Consider the following 25,038-nt stretch of genomic DNA (forward strand, 5'->3'; position numbering starts at 1 on the left):
ACTGAAGATTTTAATATCAAATTTTACCTAATTTAGTTTTTTCAAAAATATTAGAAAATCTATTTATAATGTGAACAAAAAACAGTTCTGTCTTAAAGTTTTCAAGGAAATTTTTTTTTTACTTAACAAATGGTGTATACCAAAGAAATTAATACTTGATCTATGTACACATCAGCAATAAAAGAGTTCAAATGTTTGATCCACAAATCTCTGTAATGGAATGACTGAGTAAAGTTTTGACTTTTTGACTACTAATACTTTATTCACAGCCATGGAGTTCTACAATTTAACTTGAGGGAGCTCTCGTTATTCCACACGCGTAAACCGCACTGTCCATGAACAGGCATGAACCCCTAGATGTCCACACTTACAAAATTGTGATTGTTTGAACTAGTGCATATCTTGTGTTATAGGATGGGTCGGCACCATGTTCTTAATGGCCACAAATACTTTTTGTTTAGCCGTGTTGTGTTGTTTGCACTGACCGTTGTTCAATAAGTCAAACTTACACATCATTGTAAGACTTATTTAAAAAAGTCTGGTGACATAAGAATTATGCATTATTGCCAAGAATAAAATTTCCTTCTTTGTTATGCCGTCATAGTGCTGCTTGACAAATTACAAAACTTAAAAATAAAAGATGATTTTATTAAATCCCATGACATCAAATCAATTTTGATATAAGTTTTCCAAGATTTATTGTGACCATTTTCTTCTGACAATATTCAAGTTTCTACTTGGAATGGTCTTATCTCCCACCTCCCCTACCCAAAGTTATAATGTTAAACTTCAACCATGCATAGCCGACACCGAGGGCACAATATGCCGACGTTAGCATTAGTGGCAAGAATTCATAGCGCTGAAGCGCGGGTACCATATCGTGGATGAGATTCTTGTATATGAAGAGGGGTACCAGGCCGAGGAGGTACAGGGACTCTACCGGTGAGAGATGCGGTAGGTGTGGCAACAAGAAGGCAGACTTGGCAGAGTATCTGTAGATGAAGAAAATCGGGTTAATTGACGTCAATGAGTCGGAATGAAGACTCTATAAGACAAATTTGATTTCATTTCAATTATTAATTCTGGTTGTGAAGCCAATGACTCTCAGAAAAGCAAACTTACATCATTGTACTAGCCAAGAGCTTAACAGATAGAAGACAAGGAAGGATTTTTCAGTTTTAGATGAACATGTAGAAAGAAAACCTTATATGATTATTCAAGGGAAAACCCAAGCAGTCAGGCAGGGACTGAAAACCCAGTCCACATGGTGCCCCCGTTGGGATTTGAACCGGGGTCCTAGAGGTAGAAGGCAAGGCAAGATATCACTTTGCCAACCTGACGCGCATAAACAAAGATACACGCGTTGTGTTTCACTGAAAGTGACCTCTATAAAATATTGTCATGTTGTTCTATGTGTATTTATGCTGTCCGCAAAAGGCTCCAAGAAAAAAAGTTTGGACTGACAGTCAGTGTAAGACCTCTTGAGGAGAAGAGAGTATGTTTGTAATGAACATGTTATTGGTTTGACTTCGTGTAATATCAAATCATAGCCCATAAAGCTGATACATGTAGTTAGAATGTTAAAGGCAGTGGACACTATTTGTAATTAGTCAAAATAATTATTAGCATAAAACCTTACTCTGTTACAAGTAATGGGGAGAGGTTGATAGTATAAAATGGTGTGAGAATTGGCTCCCTCTGAAATGACGTGGTTTTTGGGAAAGAAGTAATTTTCCATGAATTTGATTTTGAGACCTCCGATTTAGAATTTGAGGTCACGAAATCAAGCATCCGAATGCACACAACTTCGTGTGACAAGGGTGTTTTATCTTTCATTATTATCTCGCAACTTCGACGACCAATTGAGCTCAAACTTTCACAGGTTTGTTATTTTATGCATATGTTGAGATACACTAAGTGAAAAGACTGGTCTTTGACATTTACCAATAGTGTCCAGTGTCTTTTAAAGAACTCGTGCTTTATAATGAACACGGCTCTTACACAGCAAAATTCCAGAGAAACAGACGTTGTGCTTCAAACATTTTTATCCTTCGTCATTGGGCCACTTATTTCATTCTGTAAACCATCACAGCTTCCCATGGAGTATCATCAGCCTGTGCTGCCTAAATGTAGCGCACTAAGCTCTAACAATCTCAAGAACCATCTCTGTCCTCACAGGATGAGAAGCAATTATAGTTAAAGGAACGTGACAGAATTTGTTTTTGCTAACAAATCAGTTGCTGGCAGTGTAAGCATTTTATGTCATCCACCCTATACATTAACTGATAAACCTGTAGAAGTTGCATAAGAGAATAGTGATAAACCGATTGCAAATTTTGCATTGCATCAATGTCCAAACAAAAATGAATAAATCGCTCACTGAGCGATAAACTCCAAACGCAAAATTATATTTTTTATTTCTTATCAAATATGACATTTCAGACAGAAATATTTCAAGGGATGTTTTCTACTATCATCATCATCATTAGGCCGTGTAAGCTTTATGTAAATCTGTGATCATCACAATTTTTGTTTCTTACCAATTCCGTAACGTTCCTTAAAGCATCTTGCTCAAGGACACAAGTGTCAAGACCAACGCACAAACCCACTCGGTCACAACACACTTTAAACATAGTAAATTTGACAAAAACCTACCTGTGAATATTTGTTGTACTGATGAAAGTAAAAATTGTGAAGGCTAACATAAGACACACTTTTATTGGTGTTTCTGTGAAGGGAAGACAAATAAATACAACATCACTGATTGATTAATTTGAATTTTAATCATAATGCTGTGAACAAAAGTGATCAAACTAGCGCCCACACAATAATTTCTTCCCCCAATGGGCAGCTCTTATTGGCTAAATGTTACTTCACCAAACAATCCACCAAGCGGATTTGGCAAATCCAGAGAGGGCATGCGAATCACGGAGCGGTCACAGCCCGCTGTACCCAATTTGCATAGAACAGTTCTCGGGGAGCCATCCCACCTGGTAAGTCTGCAACGCATGAGGGCGCCACCCATAATGTGTTCAGCAGAGTGTAAAGCATTTTGATTGCAATGCGATAAAATTAATTTCTATGGGCCATAAATGATCATCAGTGCAGAACTCAGTCCGTAATGTTATGCATATGTTAAGATACACCAAGTATACAACAAATACCAATAGTGTCCTTTGTCTTTAGACGAAGTGCAAGAGAGTTCACATTTCAAAAACTACAGAGACTTAAGATGGTCCAGATGAACTCACCATTCTGTGTAAAGAGCAGAGGGAACAGGGAGTAGTGGCCAACTGTTGACACAATCAAGAACACTTGGGCATCCTTCAAACTCTCCATGGCCAAGAGGCTGACAAGTCAAACAAAATGAAACGCCAATAAAATAAAAAAACTTGTTGTATTTACCCTGGCTTCTTGCAGATCTTACAAAAGTTTTGAGATCATTTTTTTTACCAATTCAAATGCAGGACTCAATACGAATGCAGTACTCATTTGTCTTTTGAGTCAGACTAATGTGCAGAATTTTGTTAAAAATCAAAAATCTATTTTGGCAGTACATCACACAAGACATACCACAACAGTCATTTGGTACACTGTAAATCTGTTTAGTACATTGTAAAAATTTTTTTTAAAATAAAATTCTTTATCCCCGATGCAAGTTTAACATCTCTTATATCGTTGTGGTACCCGCTGCCAAAACATAGGATTTGAACTGCCTCTAGCTGCCGGGCAACCTCGTTAGTCTAGTTGGTAAGACACTGCTCTAGAATTGCAAGGGTTGTGGGTTCGAATCCCACCCGAGTAACATGTCTGTGATGTTTTTTCACAGAACTTGGGAAAGTACTGAGTATAGTATGGGTAAAAAAAAACAATAAAAAAACATTGTTGTAAATCCGTTCATTGTGCCGTAAGATCCCCATCAGTCACTCTGAATTACAGTCGTAAATAAACAAACTATACAGGCCATGAAATATCTCATGACACCTACAGCAATTGCCATGATGCCCTGTGCTTTCACTGTGGTGCCTTTTGCAAGGTTCCGAAGCAAAATTTACACTTTCTTCAGAAGTTCCCCTTACCAGAAGAAAATTGCTAGTGCCTCTTCGCGAGCAAGGTTATAATGACACAGAGATTTTCTTGTCTTTCTATTTACCTAAGTGGTATGATAACAAGCAAGATGGCTTTTTCATGTACGTGATATCCAAACATGAAAGAGCTGTAGGCACATAGAACAAGGCATCTTAGGAATCCCTTAGGTCCACTTGGATATCTCCAAAGATGTAGCAAAGACGGCTGCAGAGGAATTAAATTAGAACAACATTACGGGAGAGGGAATGTCCACGTTTGGTAATTACTCAAAACAGATATCAACTTAAAAACTGACTTGGTAACGAGCATTGGAGAGCTGTTGATAATATAAAACATTGTGCGAACTGGCTCCCTCTGAAGTAGCATAGACTTTGAGAAAGAGGTAATTTCTCACTGAAATAATAAAACACTTCTAGCCAGAAGTCTTTTATTCCTATCTGAAAGCACACAAAGTCGTCCAACAACAGTGTTTTTTCTCTCATCATTATTTTTCTTGCAACTTCGATGACCAATTTAGCTCAAATTTTCACAGGTTTGTTATTTTATGCTTATGTTGGGATACACCAAGTGAGAAGACTGGTCTTTGACAATAACCGAACGTGTACCTTCCCTTTAAACGAAAGAGGCTAAAATAAAACACCCTTTACATCTGATAGCGTACACCTGTTATCGCTGTGTAATTCCTTTCTCAAAAAGTGGTCTTGATTGGATCATCATACAAAACCAGTAGGGCTGCTGACTGACCCAGCCAGATAAACGGTTTATGCATTAACAATAATGACTGAATTTATAAATGTAAACACACCGACTGAGTGAAAAGGATGTATACTCTCCGAGTTCTTGTGGCCGGAACTCAGAAATTCATTAATGCAGTTTTCCCCGTAATAAGAAGAGTCAAAACTAACATCACTAAATTGTTGCATTACCCACTGCTAATAAACTGCCTCTGTATATAGAAAGGTTTGCCATGTAATGACTATCTCTAATGAGTGGGGGTGGTTCTGAAAGAACCGTTGGTTTCAACTCGACGTTTCGATCAGTATGCTCTGATCGTCTTCTGGAGAAAGCTGCCTATAGCCACCAGGCTAGCTTGTGGTCTAATAGTAAGACATCTGCTCTAGCGATGTTATGGTTGTGGGTTCCAATCCTACTTGAGTGATTTACGTGTGGATTTGTTAATAGATTTCAAGAAAGTACTGAGTACATCGGTGAAACTGATGCAAAACTTACATCTTTAAAAAGGTGATTTTAATTGATAACCATGATAACTTACTAATGCTGTTAGAGCTGTTAGTACTAAGGTAGCAATAGCAGGGACTGAGGGTAGAAAGATATGATGAAACTCTTGCACCAGTCCACCAGTCATAGATGCCCGACTCTTCTCTAGACTCTCATCAGACAATAAGTTAAATCTCTCACCTGTAAAGATGGAAAAACGTTGACAAAGGAGATGTCAAGTTAAGGTGTTTGGAGTTAGAAATCAGAATGATGCATAAGGGTAGGGCCCTTAGCTTCCCACTCTTCGTTTGGTAGGCCACTAATAATAATAACAATAATAATAATAATAGTGGCTTCTTATATAGCGCTCACGTCCGTCACACAGTGACGCTCATGGCGCTTCAACATTATACCCCTGGTCACTGGGCCTTAAAATCATTCCTTAAACCATCTCAGCTCCCTGGGGAGTATACAGAGTATGTAGTGCAATCAAAGCTAATCAATCACAAGAACCAACTCTGCCCTCACAGGTACCCATTTAACCCTGGGTGGAGAGAACCAATTATAGTGAATGCCTTGCTCAGGGATACAAGTGTCATGACCGGGATTCGAACCCACACTCTGCTGAACAGAATCACCAGAGCTTGAATTCGGTGCTCTTATCCGCTCGGCCCTCACTAGATGTTGTGGATCCTTGGAAGGGTACCGAAACCTTCTTTTGGCCCCACCCCTTCCATGGGAATAGAATGCTTTTAGCTGCCTCTAGCTAATGGGCAACCTCGGTAGTCTAGTTGGTAAGACACTGCTCTAGAATTGCAATGGTCGTGGGTTCGAATCCCACCTGAGTAACATGCCTGTGATATTTGTTCACAGGACTCATGAAAGTATCGAGTACACTGGTAACATGTTGAATGGCTTCTGACTGGCACCCCCGTAGATATTGATAAAACAGTGAGACCGCCAACCTTAGGGCTAGATAGCTCAGTTGGTAGAGCTCAGCACATTAATCCAGAGGTCACCTAGGTTCTAATCCCGATGTAGTAAATTTTTTCCAAAATAAATAAATAAATGAATGTGAATATGTAAAATAAATGAAGGGTCTAAATTTAACTGATTAGCAAAAAAGACAGCTATTCTGTGTGAGGGAATTGAACCCAACGAACCTCTCCTCGACATCCCCCGAACCCCTGAACTAAACATTTTTTTTTTAAGACAAGTTTAACATTCCTTCATGTTAAAACGGTCACTTTCTCTTCAAGAGCAAAAACAACATTATAACACAAACATACAACAAACTCAAGAGTTGTTTTTCTTTAAAATAACACAGTATGTCCTCTTAGAGTATGTAGCTTGTGCAGCCAAGCACAAAGAACAGGACTCTATTATTTACCCATGGGTGAGGACATGCGGCTATCGCTAAATTCCTCATGAAATTGTGACTTCAGGTTTAAATTGTGATTCACACACGCACTTGTACTAATGGTAGTGTGTTTTGAACATGTACTCAGAGCCAAGTGCTTGCACTTGTACTGGGCTGACTTTCACAAGTGCTGGTTTTTCACACTAGTGCTTTCATCAAAAGTGCGTTCGAACTACATTTGTGTGTGTGTGCACTGGTTGGGCGGGGGGGGGGGGGGGGGGGGGGGGGTGGTTGGATAATGTTCAACTACCTTTCCGGCACTCCTGGCACTGAATATTAAGTTTCAGTTAACATGGTTAAAGTAAGTTGCAGATGCCACCAGATGCCTGAAGATACAGATTCGTTGAATTTCTTCACAGAAATGTTGGCGAAAGGTTTATTGCATTTATAGTTGCCTTAACATAGTTGCCCAATTTCAACATAAAAATGTTGAATCACAAATATTGTATGTCTGGTCTACCTGTCCAATGCTAATTAAGAAAAGATGGTTCATTCATGTAGGTGGTGGCAGTTGTAACTGAATATCAGGGCTCAATTTCATAACGCATGTAAGCATACAAACCTGCTAAGCACAGAAATAAATTGCTTAGCAGAAATAGGTGATTCAGCCAAAATACCACACAGTTTACATAGCGACTGGTAACCCACTCAATTCTTGCTTAGCAAAGAATCTTGCTAAGCAGATTTATTTACTTAACAACTTTATGACATTGGACCCTGATTGGTTTCTAAGCATAATTGCTATAGACTTACCAGTCATAGAGGCCATTTTATCCAACATATTGTACAAGGCCCAGAAGTTCGGGGCCCAATAGGAATGGCACAGGCCGCGCTTGAAGGGGAAAAGTCTCGTCAGGACCTGCGGTAACTGGCCCTTGGGAACAAAAGATGATTGACATACAATGGTTAAAACACTTGCTTTCACAAAACTTATTTTAGTGTCTAAACAATATCTGTACATTTATTGTCCTCTTTAGCTCTATCAACCGTTTTACTTGGTTGAAGCAAACAAGTTATAGCCAGTCACACGTAGGCTAATTCAAGGAATGTATTGCACAACCAGTCAAACCACATCTGGGTGCTGCCTGCACGACTTAAGACGTCAAAGTACTTATATAAGTGTATATTGTTAGTGTAACATTGGTCATTGTTGGTAACCTAAATCCCAACAATTTAGACAGTGCGGTAATTTTGTTGTTTTATTGTGAGTGAAGGAGTGTGAAAGTGACTGCTAATGAAATCAGTAAAAACTTGGGCAGAACACCAACTGATCCTCTCAGACCAATCATTCTTATGCTAAGCTATGTTTAGTCCTTAAGCAGCTCTATCAATTTGAGCTTGGTGTGAACTAAACAATATATTTAAAATAAAATAGCTACATTGTACACATTATATGTGAAATTGTGTATCCTGCAGAGTTTGATGCACTAATCATTTTACAAGGAAAACACAAAGGGAGTGCCTTAAACTTACCATGGCAATGAAGGGTCCAAACGAAGCAGCAAACACAGATATAACAATTCCTCCTAGTCCAACGAGTCTTAATGGAGATAAACTAGTCCACTGTACCCCTCCATCTAAAATGTGTAAAATAAATCTTTATGTTAAATGGAAACTCTTGATTGCGATAAAAAGTGAAAAACAACTTAAAGTGATGATGATGATTCACAGTATTTGTATAGCGCCATATATCCATTTCAAAAACATTCAGGAGCGGTGAGCCTTTGATAATTACACCAACAATTAATGAAAATAAAAAAGTTACTTGGGAAAGAGCGCTGGGGACACCCTTTGAAGTAATGTAGTTTTAGAGAAAGAGGTATTTATAACATCACCCCCAAATTTGAAACAAAACCAGTCTCAAACTAAGCAGTTTGCACCTGACCACCTAATATCTTCCCACTTTGTTGTTGTTGTTAATTTACACCTTTAAAAATCTAACCCCACTGTGTGGCCAACCAACCTGGATTACTTCTTGTGAAGCAGTAAGACCTCAGAAGGTAGATGAAGTAAGCTGGCGCAACGTACAAATAAATGTGCTTGAAGTTTAGCAGAACAGCAAACCAAAATGCACCCTCAAGGTTACGGCCCTGTTTGGGAAGAGTAAAACTTGATCATATCTGCTCGAGAATGAGAATAGGTTGTGGGGTTTGAATCCCACTCATGAGACCTGTAGAACCTGTAGATATTTCTGGTATGAAATCAAGAATGTCTCATAAAAGAAATTGTTGATCATAGCTGCTCAAGAATCTGAACAGGTGGTGGGTTCGCATCCCACTTATGTGACCTGTAGAACATGTAGATAATTCTTGTATGAAATCAAGGATGTCTCATAAGTGAACTTAATAATCACTCTAACTCACATGCCTGGGAATACATACAACAAGGTGCTTTTTATGTGAAAAAGAAACACCTGGGCCCAATTTCATAGAGCTGCTAAGCACAAGAATTTGCTTAGCATGAAATTTCTTCCTCTTTAAAAACAGGATTACCAACCAAATTTCCAATTGATTTTCAGGATAAGCAAACAACAGCTGAATACCAGTAACAAGCAAAATGCATCAAATGTTGTTTTTTTCAAGGAAGAAATTTCATGCTCGGCAAACTGTTGTGCTTAGCAGCTCTATGAAATTAGGCCCTGGTTTAACTCCTACACTTTCATGATATGTGTACTTGGTTATTTTACATGCAACACCAATCCTAGTACATGTCAGGAGACCTATGGCTTATTGTCACATCCAAAGGACAAAGCAATTATGGTGAAGGATCTTGCTCGAGAACACAAGTGTTACAATCGCGATTTGAACCTACACTGCTGATCAGAGAGACCTAAGCTTAGTACACTGCTCTGTCAAAATGATGGAAGAGTGTCCAGGGGCCGACACCTTTGAGTTGCAAATATAAAAGCCCAACATAAAAACCTCTACTACCAGTTTCATTTTCTGAAAGCGTATTCTATCCCCTACGCAAATTTAACATCTATTGAAAAAGTATGGTTTAATGTAGGATGGGTCAGGAATGCCCACATGTATATGCTACAAATAGTTTTCAGTACTGGACACCAAGGCACAACAAAGAGAGAAAAATGAGCACAAACACAGTTACATATCCCTGTACTTTTGGGTGTCGTATGACGATAATTGGAAGTACACTGAATACAATTCACTCTGACAACCACACAAACATGGCCATTATGAGTGTGTAACTGAAGAAATGCATTCGTTTCTACAGGAATTCTTTTTACGTGCCAAAATGTTCAAAACGGAAGGAGTCACTGCACCATAAAATGGTGTCTGTGTTCAGCTCATCTTTAAGAAGGGGCACGCAGGGTGATGCTTCCCTTGTGAATACTCCCATCAGAGCTCATTGTAACGCAGTGAACGATTTCCCTCGTATAGCAGAGCAAAATGCTATGCAAAATGTGTCAGTTGCTACTCAAAAATCATTACTTGAAACTCAATACTACCATTCATTTTGCACAAAAGTACATATGGCAGGCAGTTTTTAATTGTTGAAACGTTTAATGAGGTTGGATTAATAAACCTTTTTTGTCCATACCACTAACTGGAAACTTGTCGATCAGTTTCCCGTTAGTGAAAGTATTGGTTGGAGAGTCGTTGGAGATGGGATCTTATGAAACAATGGAACAATGATTCATGCTGCTATTTTAAAGATTAAATCTTTTTGCTAATTTGAGGTTAGATTAATGGGATGTAAAACCAATGGCAATGTCATGAATGTTGAAAAACCAGGTACACTTATCATTATGAGCACAATTGACCATGCCCATGTGACCCCTGAGTGAGTGCAGCATCTATAATTTCTTTGAGCAAAAAGCGGCTCTTCTCAAAGCACTAAAGAAATTTCTTACCATGGTGTCACCGCAAACCTTACTTACAAGGTGTCTTTATTTAAGTTGTGTACCGGAAAGGGGACAAACAGCATTTATAAAGTTCAGAGAGTGTGCATGTTGGGGAGGGGGGGGGGCCTTTAATTTGATCATTTTTTCATAACTCAAAGCGCTACAGGGACGCTGATGTCACTAACACATTTTTACACAAAAGAAGATAACGTCCATCGATTTGCCTCTTTTTGCCTCAGCGAGGGCGGTTTTTGGTTTCAGTGAGAGCACTTTTTGACTGCAAGCAGTCTTTGAAAAACATTCCTAATATGTAGGATTTGAGGCATTCCTAATATTTTCCCCCTCTATTTAACTGTCAAGAGCTATTAATTCCAGTGTCAATGCACTCCAACATGAATTGATTATTCCAACCAACCTGTCTCATCAAACTGACATAATTGATTCTCAACCAAAGCTACCCAGAGAAAAACACCTGTATGTTTCTAAATCTGGATGTAAAATGTCACAGTTCAGTTTGACTGAAGTAGTTTAAAATACATTATGCCTAACCCTTTTAATTTGCAGAGAATTGCCCAAAGCCAGCAAAATATGTCAGTAAGAGTTATATGAAAGCCCTGATGACTCCAAAGTATTAATATCTTATAATCCTTCAAAAACTTCTAAATCCTCAATTTTGTTTTGCTGTACATAGTGAACTTAACAGACTTCAGGCTATTTAATAAAAATTGCTGTTTTTTTCTGAGGGAAAAAAAAAATCGGACTTAAGTCTGTAAGTAGTACGGATATCATGCCAGCATAATAATGATAATAAAAATGAAATCTTATAAAGCGCACAAATCCATAAAAGTGATCTTGGCACTAAAAACAATTGATAACATACACATACAATATCCAAAAAGCCTTCGCAAAGAAGAAATCCAGAATACAGAACATGTGGTAGAGGAATATAAAATACAATAATAACATAGCAAATAAATCTTTGATTTGAATTGCTATAAATGCAGTACTGGGCTTCAAATAAAAATGTAATAAAACTTCAGGGTATATTATTTTTACCTCCGTTATTCTTGTGATGGACAGCAGCATTAGTCCAAACAGGAAGCCGTTATACTGAAAGTGAATATCTGAAGGCAATTTGTTAAGAAATGTTACAGCAGGAAATGTAAACGGATGTTGGAAGCATTAAATTTAAATCCCAAGTTTTCAATAATCACACCATTTATTTTAACCAAGCTGTGAAAATGTCATCCTATTTAGTGGTAATTGTTTTATTAAATGTTGTTGTGAAACAAAGGATACTAGCCAACACCCCTGTGCAGAAGATTCAATTTTAGATGTGAGCGGAAACACTTTAATCCCGGGGAAAAACCCATGCATTCACGTAGGGACTGAAAACCCACTCTACATAGAGCCCCAGGCAGGATTCAAACCGAGGTCCAAGCAGTAGAAGGCAAGGAATGACACAACTATATTCCAACCTGAACCCCCAAAACCAATAGTATGCAACACTATTCCTGCACCTTGGGAATAGGTCAAGAAGTCCATTCTAAAGCCATGATAAACAATTACTCTTTAAACTTCAATTTTATAGAGGATGTTTCTTGGTGAGACCCAGTTGAGATCCTGCGCTCCCAACAGGGCGCTTACCAGATTTTCATTATCCCATCACAAGACTCGCTTAGCAAGTAGATGTTAAATTTGCATCAGGATAAAGACAATTTTTTGGGGGGTTTTACCCTTTTTCCGATGTATGTAAGCACTGAAAACTCAGTACTTTCCCGAGTTCTGTAAAAGGGATTCACTAGTGGCATTCTATAACTGTAAAAACACAATTACCAAACTGCATACCCATGTACAAACAGTCATAGCATTGAATACACTGATTGCCTGCCTAGTGCGCATATCTATGTACAGGTAAAAGTACTTTCATCAAAGCCTGGTCTAAAGTACTTGTTATTCATTGACAGTAACTAAATATACTTGTAGTGACATCTTCTTCAGGCAATCTAAGCTGGCCATCCCACTACACTTGTACAAGCATGGACTTCTACCTCCATGGTACAAGTTAGTACAGCTCCGCTGAGCTGCACAAACACTTTTCAACGCATGCATAACACGATAACAAGTGAAATAAACATGAAACTATCATATTTTGCAACTTTAGATAGCACTTTTTAAAAAATTTTTTTTTTACAATCTTTCAAAAGAGCTGACTTTGCTTTGAACAAGCTCACTTAGAAAATGTTAAACTTGTCGAGCTTTCCATGGAATATGACATTGAGAATCAAAAGCTGACCTTTGTCCTCCCAAGGACATACTTCATGACCTTTGGCCTCCCAAGGGACATACTTCATGAATTATTGCTAGCTCATCTGTTTACTATTGTGCTTCTGAAATTATAAATGATGTAAGTATGACTATTCTAACCCAGTCACTTTCCCTTGTGGTTAAAATGTTGCCACCAAAGGGTATGGTCAACGTATTTTTCAGTTTGCTGCACCTCATTTATGGAACAGTCTCCCTCTACACATTAAACAAGCCACCACTATCTCAAGTTTTAAGACTCTTCTCAAAACATATCTGTTCAATTCATCATATATCAAATAATAAGCCACAAGGGAAACTGACTGGGTACATTTTTTAAATGATTTTGGGATGAACAAAGAAAAATTGACTAGAGCGGGATTTGAACCTCCAGTTTAACAACCTCCGGTTTAACGTGCCGGTCATCATATATATTATTAATCTTTTGTCTCTCTGAATGCTAAAAGACTTTCTGTTGGAGGTGTTAGTCGCTATAGAAATGCGGTTGTTATTGTTATTCTTATTACCAAATACTGTCAATGAAGAATTTGTAGGCGTTAAAACGGAAAAGCTGTTATCAAGTTTGATTGTACTAATTTGTGAGTCACTGCTAATACTCAGTGCCACATATCATTAAAACTAAAGCTTCTTCCCAGGTACTGCCTTATTTGAAATTCACTACCTGTATCCTGCTTCCATGCCTGTACTTTTTAATTTTCTGATATTCTATCCTCTTAGTTCTTTTTTTAGCTACCACCTCAAGAGGGATCTGTGAATGGGGACTCCCCATAACAAAAATTCTAAAAAAAAACAAAAAAAAAAACACAAAAAACACACCAAAAAAACCAAACCATGAAACCCCCACTTTAGGGACCTTAGCGGCCACAAGCAGCTTGTACCAAAGTTACCATAGTTACAAAGGCTGCAGGATTTTACCTACTTTCATAATGCTCAAACAAGAGACCAAATACCAAATATACAAAATTTATTAGACCAAGTGTTTGTTTCTTTGCCCAGTGGTTATTGGGAAAAACATGAAGCAATACCAATGTGCCTCATAGCTTAGTTGGTAAAGCATCTGCCCAGAATGTCAGGGGTCTTGGGTTCAAATCCCATTGAGGGCCCTTTTTATATTTTCATTATGTTTCTCTGGAAGATGCCACCGAGAAGGTTATGTACCGACTTGACTCTGTCTAGTATTTCTCATGTTAACAACGAATCTACAATTCCATAACAAACCCACATATTTTTAATTAATAATGATTTTCTTGAATTGTTTCCTGATAATAGCAAAGTAAAGTTATAAACAATTTAGCAATATCTGGGCATATGGTAATTATAACAGAAAAGAATGGTCCGTAAAAGGTCAACAGGGCCCAAAAACTGATTAAATACAGAACCGTAAATTGCTTGGCAGAAACAGGCTTCCGGTCAAAAATTCATTAAGCTCTTCCTAACAGCTTTATGGATCAGGGCACAGGGCCAAATTTCATCAAGCTGTTTAGCAGAAAATACAGCTTGACATTTTTTTGTGCTAAGCAATTATTGAGTGGGGCACCAGTCACAAGGTTAGAGCTAGGGTTAACTTAATTTTGGCTGGTAACCTATTTCTACTAAAAAACAATACTTTTCTGTGCTTAGCAAGTGTTTGTGCTTACAGGCTTTATGAAATTGGGCCAAGATGACAGCCGTGCAACATGCCTAATTTGAAGCTCACTCAAATCAAACTCAGTTGGTTTCATGTTTGCTCTGCCTGCTCTGCTTTATACGAACCCAAACTACCAATTTATACATCATGAGTGGATAAATGAACCGTCATCTCAAAGCCCATTTTATCAAATCGGGCAATCTCAACTCGTCTCCCTCTCCTTATCAGCAACTATCATACTGGGTTTCCAGGTTAAGTACTATTGACTTGCTCACTTTATGTTGTCCGATAGAAATATTTTTCCTCACCACTTTTTCTCTGTTTGTTGCTCCAGCTCTTGATAGATTCGACATGCACTGTTTATGGTATCAGATGTCAAACTATAATCGAAAACAATACAGTAAAACCTACAGATAGTTTTACTGCACTCTGACGGAACACCTTGAGGGAGCCCCAGTCTATCACCCCTTTCCCAACACGCGAAAACAAATCCAACCAAACACCTCATCTCTTCACATCTTCCACCAAGGAATCTATAACATACACCCGCAAGAATTAATAAACACAGCGAGTCAGTTTTGACAACGATTTGAGAGCAGAATAAACACGAGTTGTCTCTCCAATCGAGACAGGTGCATGGTTCTAGGCTTGACAAAAAAATACCTTGACCACTTCACCCCCCCCCCCACCCCCCTTCTCCGGAGCAAGCAAATATAACCTGTTATCAAAGTGGTTCATCTCCAAACAACATCTGAGTCGATTTGCTCAGGAACCTGGGATGTAAAGAGGCATTGGCCCAGTTTGGCTTGTATATATTTGTGTGTACAAAATGAAGAAGAAAATAGTTTGTGGCCTGATGTTTTGACCATGTCTCCATGACTATATGGCAATACAAGCAGGTACATGTATACTGGTGTGTATCAAAGCAGTCAAGTGGAAATATTTGTCTAACAGAAAAATAAAGATGACTTTGGGTTCTTCTAATCAAACAAAAATCAGCATTGAACGAGTCAGTCATGATATAAATGGATGAATTCTGAGGCCCATCAATGTATTATGTGAGAAACATAATGTGAAAAAGACAAGTTTATTATTGACTGAAAATCGCTGACTTTTTGAGAGCTACTATGAGGTCAAGTTAAAACGAGGAAACATGTTTTTTTTCCTTTCAAGCAGGAGTTGAAATTCAAAGACATGTATGAATTTACGTTGTACTCCCTCTCAAATGACTGAAACTTTGATTCAGCGTTTCTCTCCATTGATGCAGAATAACTTCGATTTTGCACTAAGGTCTACATCACAAAAAGATAAATACAAACGTGAAACGTGATCAGACTGTTTTAATAGTAGGGAATAGCTCAATTAGAAATTTACAATTTCTTCACAGAGCGCCCTTTACCAAGGTGAAAATAGCCGAGTGCCTTTGCCCTTTCCGAAACGAAGCATACAGGCCTGAGTCAGTACGCTAAACATGAGCAAAGTTCTAATGGACCACTAAGGCAATTATGATCTGGGTCTTTACATTAGCATGTCACTTGAATTGGAGCTCCGGTGCATTGTGAAGTCTCCCAGACCGTGCAATTCTTCCGACTCAAGTAAGCGAAATTTTTGTTCATGTTTTATCACGAAAAAGACCGAATGTAAGCTCAAAGTTCTTTGTGCATTTTCATAAAGCAAATTAAAGCTTATTTGTTTGATTCGTTTTATGGAGTGCACTTAAAAAGCCCTACTATTTAATAGGAAAATATTTTAATGAAAGACCTCTATCGAAAGATGCATTTTATGTGCTGCATGTCCCGCTACATTCATCAGTCGTTGATAATTGTCACTTGGATAAAGGGCTGTGACTGGGGACATACTGTACGAAGCAAAGAGCTGATCAGAGACATTCTGAACATGAAGCTCCATTTATATTGCTTCTCCCCATTACAGCCACAACCTTTTAAAATTTAATACTGTGTCAGACATAATGCCATATTCCCTCAAGCTTTTTCAAAGATTTTGTAGAAAAAATTCTGCCAAGTTCTTTCATAGTGCTTTCAATTCATAATGGAAAACAGTTTTTAACTGCACTCACGAACAATGACATGCCACATAATATGCTTTTGAATGGAACTTCCAAAATTGAATTTCCAGCCCATCCATACAATAATTTATTTGAGTTAATCTGTATGGGTCTTACAGATGCACGTACATGTGCATGTAGGCCTACTACATGTATAGGAACATTGATAAAGTTAAAGTAGAGTAGAAAAATGTAATGTTTACAGCGATAAAACTTGGGTAAAACTTTAGAGGGAAACAAGGGGTACACTTTTTCTCTAGGGGTGAGGGGCACTTACAGCAAATTGAAACTGTAATTTCTGTTTCAATTTTACTTAAACAAACCCCTTTTGAGTACGTCATTTGGAACTCTGGATAAGATAATCTGACATTGAGCTAAAAATTAACACATTGTATGCATCATCTGCGTGGATAGTTTTAAACACATTGAAATTACCATATTAAAGCTTTAGCCCTTATGAAGTGTAAATTTTTATTCATTTTTGTAACCTAAAAATTCTAGTTATCGAATTTTAGTATGAAAGCTTACTGATTATGAAGTCTATACTAGAAAACAATTTATCTGTGAAATATTTCCCTCTGATATGAAGTAGTATTCAAGAAGTCTCTGTCTGGAAACTTAAAACAAAATACTACAGCTGATTTCAGCTCAACCACATGTTGAAAAATCTGCACGGTTTTCAGTATTTTCTCCGGACTCCCACTCTGGATTAAGCCCAAAGTTTCACAGGTTTATTATTTCATGTATGTGGTTGATCGATCATTCAAACATTAAACTGTCTACGACTATTTTGCCAGCTCTACCAACCCTCTAGATCTAAGGGTTTTAAGCATTATGGATGTGCAAGTGGTTGGTCACACAAAACATGAACACGGTCTGCGACTATTTTGTCAGCTCTACCAACCCTGCATAATACCTTTAAGCATTATGGATGTGCAAGAAATAATCAGTAATAATTGATTGCACTTTTCAACTACAGGTGCAGTTGCAGGTTCGGTTTCATTTATTAGAGTGGATAACTTTCATTACCCCACTTTAATGTACATGTACATGTAAGTCATGATGGTAATCATGTTAACTGCTCCCACGCATGGATCAGTGTAGCGTTTCTTCGTCATCTCCACTAGCTTCCAATGATTCAACGCAAACGGTTAACAATTCTTCTGCTCACTTCCAAAACTCGTAATAAACAGTGTCCCACATTATCTCTCATTTAACCAAAAGTTCCCTCAACCCGGCTATGCCCTTTCCACATCCTCTCACTGTCAACTTATGCCTGGGGCCGATTTCACAGAGCAATAAAATTTATCGCAAGACAAATTGTCAGTATTACCATAGTAATTCGTATTGTGGCATCACACTGTACTTAGCAACTGTGATCAATTTGCAGTAAAGATCAATCTTAGCTCTAGTGAAATCGGCCTAATGTGAAAACACACTACAGTGACAGAGCTCTCTCCATCACTTCTTCCATATTATGGAGCATTCTCCCTCCCTAAATTAAAAAATGCTTCATCCTTGCAAACATTTCAAACCATGTTGAAACGAAAACTAACTCATTTGAATTTGTTTGTTTTTTACCCATACATCGATGTGTTAGCACTGTATACTCAGTATTTTCCCCGAGTCCTGTGAAAAAATATCACATGCATATTACTCGGGTGGGATTCGAACCCACAACCCTTGCAATTCTTGAGCAGTGTCACACCAACTAGACTACCGAGATTGCCCCGTAGCTGGAGGCAGTTGGAATCCTGCACAGGACTTGGGAAAGTACCGAGTAAAACAGTGCTAACATACATCGGTGAATGGGTAAAAACCAACAAATTCTTTATCACCGCTGCAAATTTAATCTACTTTATAATAACCCCAATCCACATCTTATTGATTTATTTTAGTTTCTGTATCTATTTTGTTTACCTTTCTCGAATTACTTTGGGGTCGAACAAAGAACAATTTACAAGAGCAGGATTTGAACCCACAACCTTCGGATTTAAACCAGCCCGCGCTCTACCGACTGAGCTACATGCACTACATGTACATGTAGCCCTATGTGGGTGGTCTCCCCATTCTCGTTTATATGAATTGCTTCTGTTAATGCAATCTTTTCTAATTTCGTTTCTTGCCGTGCTATTCCCCTGGTGTCACTTTACAGTCTGCAAAAACAACAGCACAATAGCGCTTTGAAATGTAGTATTATGCGGCATAAATTATTATTATTTGAAAGTGCAGCCCTCGGTTGATTAGAATCCAACAAAACAAGCTGTTGGATTTTGAAGGGTTGGGGGTGGTTACGGTTAGGTTCTACTTTACGTTGAGTTCTAAGTTTGAACTGTTCCTATGGGATTCTCCATCTGTTTTTATTCAATCTTGGGTGTACATTAACAGTCAAGTCAGTAGATGCCTGGTGCTCAAAATAAGCAAATCATTTTTTTTCAGAAAAAATACAAAGTACATGACACTAAAAGCAAAAGGATACGATCCAGTAGAATCAAACCGAAGTTGCACACTAACAGAACAGCCAAAAGAAAGTGAGGCTTTTCAAGCAACCGAGCATACTCCCTCCGACCAGTCCTTTTTGAGAGAGACAGACAGTACCTGCACAAATCAGAAAAGGAAAAAAAAAAAACATATAAAAATAAAAAGACCCTTCAAAATTACACGGATAGGCCTACTAGTAATTTCTACAAACTCAAGACTTGATCCCGTGCACGTTTCAACTCTAGCTGTTAAAAAAAAAAGGTTTACTTCTGGGCAATTGTCTGCATTAGGTTTAAAGTGTCTCCAATGAGGTTTTCGTCTCAGACTGCAAGACTTGTCGATTAATTGTATTGTTATTGGGCAATTAAAAAACCACTAGACTTTGGCCAGTGGGTCATTGTGTATTTTGAACCCTGCTCTAGTTTATACACTTTATACACTTTCGGTACAGAAAAGAAAGAAAAAAGTTCACAGATTTACAAATAACTTACAGGGTTTACAGAAGGTAATGGTGAAAGACTTCACTTGAAATATTATTCCATGAAATGCTTTACTTTTTGAGAAAACATTAAAACAATATCAATTCTCGATAGCAAGAGTTACGGATTTATTTTAAACACATGTCATGCCACGGCGAAACGTGCGGAACCAAGAGTGGGTTTCCCCGTTATTTTCTCCCGACTCCGATGACCGATTGAGCCTAAATTTTCACAGGTTTGTTATTTTATATATAAGTTGTGATACACAAAGTGTGGGACTTTGACAATACTGTTTACCGAATGTGTGTAATGGCTTTAAAGAGGTGAACTTCAACTTTTGGTTTTATCCTCTTTAAGGTTAAAGTATGAGGCCTTGGGCCTGAAACTCTACAAAGAATTAAAAGAAGAGCAAGAGTGGGTTATGTTGAATAAAGTTAAGATACACTCGGGAAAGTACCGAGTACTTTTTTGTTTCTTATACTCACATACTCAGTATTTTCCCAAGTTCTGCTGAAAGAATCTACAAGCAAGTCACTCTGGTCGGAGTCCAAACCATGACCTTTGCATTTCTAGGGCAGATATCTTTAAACCACTTGACCACCGAGCTAGCCCAATGGCTAGAGGCAGTTTGAATCTTTAGCAGTGGGTACCGCAAAGATTTAATACTGTAATTTTTTGCACCAGGGGATAAGGAATATGTTTTGGTTTTTACCCATTGCTGCTCTCAGAAAAACAGAATTGCTGCCTAAAATCTGAAAAAAACCTTACTCTTTAGCTGCATAGATGAAAACCAAATCTGTGATGATGACAGACAGTCGTTGAAAGATAACAGTAGCTGGACTTGCATAGTTAAGGTTGGCAACATCCAGCATTCCTGGATCAAAGAACTTGGCGACTTGGGACAGACCAAACTCGAACCAAGCAAAAAAAGGTGGATAGTCTAGAGTCCATTCGGATGTGTCCTGCAACAAAAAGAAACACATTCTGAACTTAAGGCACTGGTCACTACTGGTATTTACTCAAAATAATTGGAGAGCTGTTGACAAGTATAAAACATTGTGAGAAATGGCACTCTCTGAAGTAATGTAGTTGTCAAGAAAGAAGTAATTTTCAACTAAAATATTTGAATTTGGTTTCGATACCTCAGAATTAGGTTTTGAGGTCCGAAATCAGGCATCTGAAAGCACGCCCGAGCTTCGTCTGACAAGGGTGTTTTTTTTCCATTGTTATCTCGCAACTTTAACGACCAATAAAGTTCAAATTTTCATAGGTTTGTTATTTTGTGCATATGTTGAGATACACCAAGTGAGAAGACTGGTCTTGGACAATTACCAATAGTGTCCAGTGTCTTTAATAACACATGCTGATTATATTTGTAATAATCAAAGACTTAGTGTTCGCACATTGGGACTATGACCCAATGAAATTTAAGTATTAGAGGGATAGTGTGAAACTCAGTTTTATGATTGAAACTTTCCAAATTTGCCCGGCTGTTTGAAAATGAGGGTGCTGTATAATGTAGGTCTGGAAATACCACGTACAACATGTAGGCCCCTGCAACTGTTGCCCCTAATCTTGCCCTTATTGTCCTTTAAAGTTTCCTGTGCAGACATAACATTTTCCAATGGAAGTACCCTAATTCCAAAATGAGAATGACCTTGCCTTCTCAACTTGCCCTCTCATTACCAGGCCTTCTACTGTTCTCTGACAGGGCCCAATTTCTCGGTTCTGCTCTAGATTTTTGTGCTAATGTAGCCCTGTTATAGCCCATGATGATTCTATTGCCAAACAAGTGCAGGATTTTGCGGTAAGCATAGTCATGAGGTTGGGGCAAGGCTGCATCCGAAATGATGGCTTTGGCAATGGTTACACAATTTATGGCCAGAACGACGATAAAGCTCTATTCTTCAACATTTTCGTTGTAACCAATACTAATGTAGCTATAGCCGTAGCGAATGGCACCTCAAATCTAGGCAATGAAAGGAACTTTTTTAAGGTTGTTTTTAAACGAGACTGAGCTTAGGACTTACCTCAAAATACCACTTAGAGATGGGTAATGAGTGTGTGATAGCCAACCAATTCCTGTGAACTTCAAAATCAGTAGATCGACTGTAATAAAGCGTATAAAACATTCATTTTTATATTAGATTCCATGCACACATTTTTAAAGCTCTGATCTGAAACTAGCTGTGATGATAACCCCCCCTTTCTCGACAGTCGTAATCCAATTCTATGGCTGTACGTACGTAGAAGGATGGATGGAAGATCATTGCAACTAATCAGAAACAATTTGAGAAGTCCAAAAAGTGCCATGCGAAAGAAAAACAACAGTGACTGTGAGTGAGTACCGAGCAGAAAATTGAATTTTTTTGAAGATGTTTTTTAAAATTTCATTTTTTTCACAAAGACAATCTACAAGCATTATGATCTTGATCTTGTATAATGATTGATCAGGGCCCAATTTCATGGCTCTGCTTACCGTAAGCACAGAATCGGCGCTTACGGAAGCAGGGAATTCTGTGCTTACGGCAAGCCTATTTCACGGGTTAGCGGCGAATTTTGGCTTCTGCGTGTGCGTACTCCACATTAGATACTAGGCATTCTACACTTACAAGGCTAGCGCAGAAATTCGGCGCTTGCACGAAAGCGGGGAATCGTGATCGTAAGCACAGAATTCGGGGGTAAGCAGAGCCATGAAATTGGGCCCTGCATGCTCTTTTTTTTACTAAGATTAAGAACAACAGTGATACCTAGTGTGTGGGGAAAGTTTTGATTGTGTATGTCTGTATGTAGTCTGTAGACGGTAGTACTACTAACTACAACTAAAGGCCTACTGCACAAACTGACATAACCCCACTTGTCAGCTGCTAGCCTTGGCCACACAAGTGGGAATTAAAACTGACATTGCATTGCAGTGACCAGTCAGAGTACAGTGCAGTGCAGTGACTGACACGACAGTAAAAAAGCGAGCCTCTAAACATCGATCCATTCCATAGAGACGCTTTCTTACAAAGCAAATTGAAAAAACTAAACACAAACATAAACATAAACACTGTTAAACATTACGTGTACTTACTATGCTGGAATAAGGAGAACTTTCAGTGTTGAAATGAAGACAACTAGCGGCACGAAATGTTCCATGGGCGCCGCCATCTTGAATAGTCTGGAGCACAAAATACGATGCGGACGAGTCTAGTACGCGACTTGTTGATTGGTTGAAAAGAACCTGTTTGATTGTGAACCTGCCGAAAGCACAATCTCGGCATTTGAGTTTTCGAAATTGTTTTGTTTATTAGTTAATTGTAAACATTGTTATTTGTTTTCATCATTTCGTGTCTTTGTTGACATATATTTGCAGACGAAAAATAAATAAACCAACGAGATCAACTTCACAAAATGTCAAAGGTCACGGGACAATGAATCTTGAACCACGTCACCAAAACACATGCTTCAACCTGCATACGCAACATAAAGTAGGGCCAAGTGACAGAAAGCGAATATAGTTATGTATCCATAAATTGCATTTTTACTTCATTTGATCACGTTAAAAGAATATTTTGAATCAAAATTTCTACTTGTATGTAATAACAGCATCATTATTACTGAAGTAGTGGAAGTTATGTTTTGACTGGCGGATGCTTTTCGAAGTTGCTTTTGTGATTTGGTTTTTCCGGACTGAACTTTTCTCGTTACAAATGGCTGCTAGAACCATGGTGTAAAAACTTATCACATTTCTATTATTTTATCAAATTTCCGTTCATGTGGACACTAGATACTATACTGTGAATGAAGTCCATGGAACACTGATGCAAGGTGAGTCTTTTGTGAATTGATAGCACGTTTTGAACATTGTAAATTTTAAGATAAATGTTTGGTTTTTGCTATGTCAATTTAATTTGAGCAAAATCCGTTTCGTCTCCACATACAGTACGTACAATGCAAATATCGCCCTCTATCGTTTGATTAATGTGAAACTTGCAAGAGTGTTTGTTCGAGCCCCCAATGCCACTCCTACTAATAAATTGCATACATCAGGGGTCGAAATTGCCACTAGCCCGCTAGCCCGGGACTACCAGATTTACAGCCGGGCTACTCATTTTTCCAGTTTGATAGCCCGACGGGCTAGTGGAAAAATAATGCAAAAATCATCATCACAAACAATAAAGAACTATGTTATTGGTGTATTGTAAAGTTTGAGCCGTGACGCGAGACATAATGTGTCTTTCGGGCTACCAAAATCTAATCAGGGCTACTAAAAATTATTGGTCACTAGCCCTGCTGACTACCATGGAAATACACTTAATTTCGACCCCTGATACATTCATTTTATAACGGGACATTGTATACCTAGTCACTGCTGCTAACTCTCATAATTTCAGTTTAAAAAAAATGTTTATAACTTGCAACTGAATAATTTTGCCTATACAGCTGTTTCATGTCAAAGGGAGAAAAGGAAACATTGTTTGGAAAGAGAAGAATGTGATAAACTGAAAATATGCCACAAACCTTATTCTGCAGTACTACTGAGGAGAAAATTAAAGAGACCGAACTGTTTTTCTACTTTTTATGTGTGTAATAACCATGTTTTTCAAACAAAATGAAGTGATTTATATAGAATGAGTTTTCTGTAAATTACCAAAGTGATTTGTATTGTTTAGTGTTGTAGTCAAGTACTTTTCAGTCGGGCTGGGAGTTTTTGAGTAATTGAAAAGTTATTTGAAATATTTTTTTTCCAAGTGCTAATTAAACCCAGGGACCAAATTTCTAAGAGCTGGTTAATAAGCAGAATAGACTGCTTAAACAGTTTCTGCTTAACATAAATAAGCATACATGTCACAGATTGTTCATATGGTATGATGGCTGGTAACCTTTTTATTCCGGTATTAAAACATAATTTTTGCTGTAGTTTAATAATGTTTTGTGCTCTTTCAATAGCTTGTGTTCATTCATCTCTTTCGTAGTAAAACTAATAAAACCATGACTAACATCTGCAACCTAAAGGCTTTTTTGTTTGTTTGTTTGTTTGTTTGGTGAGGGGGTGAGGACTCGAAATTGTGAAAATTCATATATAATAGGGATTAAAAGCCCAGACACATGAGAGGCTTTGCTCTGGGTGGAAATTCGCTGAGGTCCACAGAAGTCCGCATGATACAATGTACCTATAGTGAGCGCTATGTGGCATAATTTCACAGCACACAGACCAAAGGCATACAGCTTTTGTAGCCCTGTAAAGTGCATAAATCTTTGGGGTGTGTAAGCTTGGAATTCCGCTTTAACTATTATCCAGTTTATCAGTCAAAAGAGCATGATTCAAACATTTTTATTTTGCGCTCTAGATAATGTCCAGTGATAGGATCTGAAAAAAGTGCATAGACATTTTGTTTGGCAAAAGTAACTAATTTAAAGTTATAGGTGTCAACATATATACTTTTCAATTTGAAAACAGCTGTTTGACACCAATGCTCTTGCCAA

General features: G+C 38.1%; 2 protein-coding genes across 6 annotated transcripts in view; one reads left to right on the forward strand and one right to left on the reverse strand.

Moving 5' to 3' along the window:
* Positions 1-743: 743 nt before the first annotated feature.
* Positions 744-22,719, reverse strand: LOC139935884 (dolichyl pyrophosphate Glc1Man9GlcNAc2 alpha-1,3-glucosyltransferase-like). The gene is made up of 13 exons (XM_071930500.1): positions 22,643-22,719; positions 21,597-21,675; positions 20,335-20,528; positions 19,086-19,204; positions 11,646-11,713; positions 8,691-8,817; positions 8,201-8,304; positions 7,481-7,601; positions 5,363-5,508; positions 4,154-4,293; positions 3,252-3,349; positions 2,656-2,728; positions 744-992 (listed from the first exon to the last, which is right to left on the reverse strand). Exons 1-13 carry the CDS (start codon positions 22,717-22,719, stop codon positions 749-751), a joined length of 1,590 nt encoding a protein of 529 aa, XP_071786601.1. The 3' UTR covers positions 744-748.
* Positions 22,720-23,255: 536 nt separating this feature from the next.
* Positions 23,256-25,038, forward strand: part of LOC139936139 (gamma-aminobutyric acid type B receptor subunit 2-like) — a 268,807-nt gene continuing 267,024 nt past the window's right edge. For all 5 annotated transcript variants that reach the window (XM_071930878.1, XM_071930879.1, XM_071930875.1 and 2 more), the window contains exon 1: positions 23,256-23,379. The gene's annotated coding sequence lies outside the window, so the exon portion shown is untranslated. The remainder of the gene's footprint in view (positions 23,380-25,038) is intronic.

This window comes from Asterias amurensis, chromosome 4 (assembly GCF_032118995.1).
Source record: "Asterias amurensis chromosome 4, ASM3211899v1".
NCBI lineage: Eukaryota > Metazoa > Echinodermata > Asteroidea > Forcipulatida > Asteriidae > Asterias > Asterias amurensis.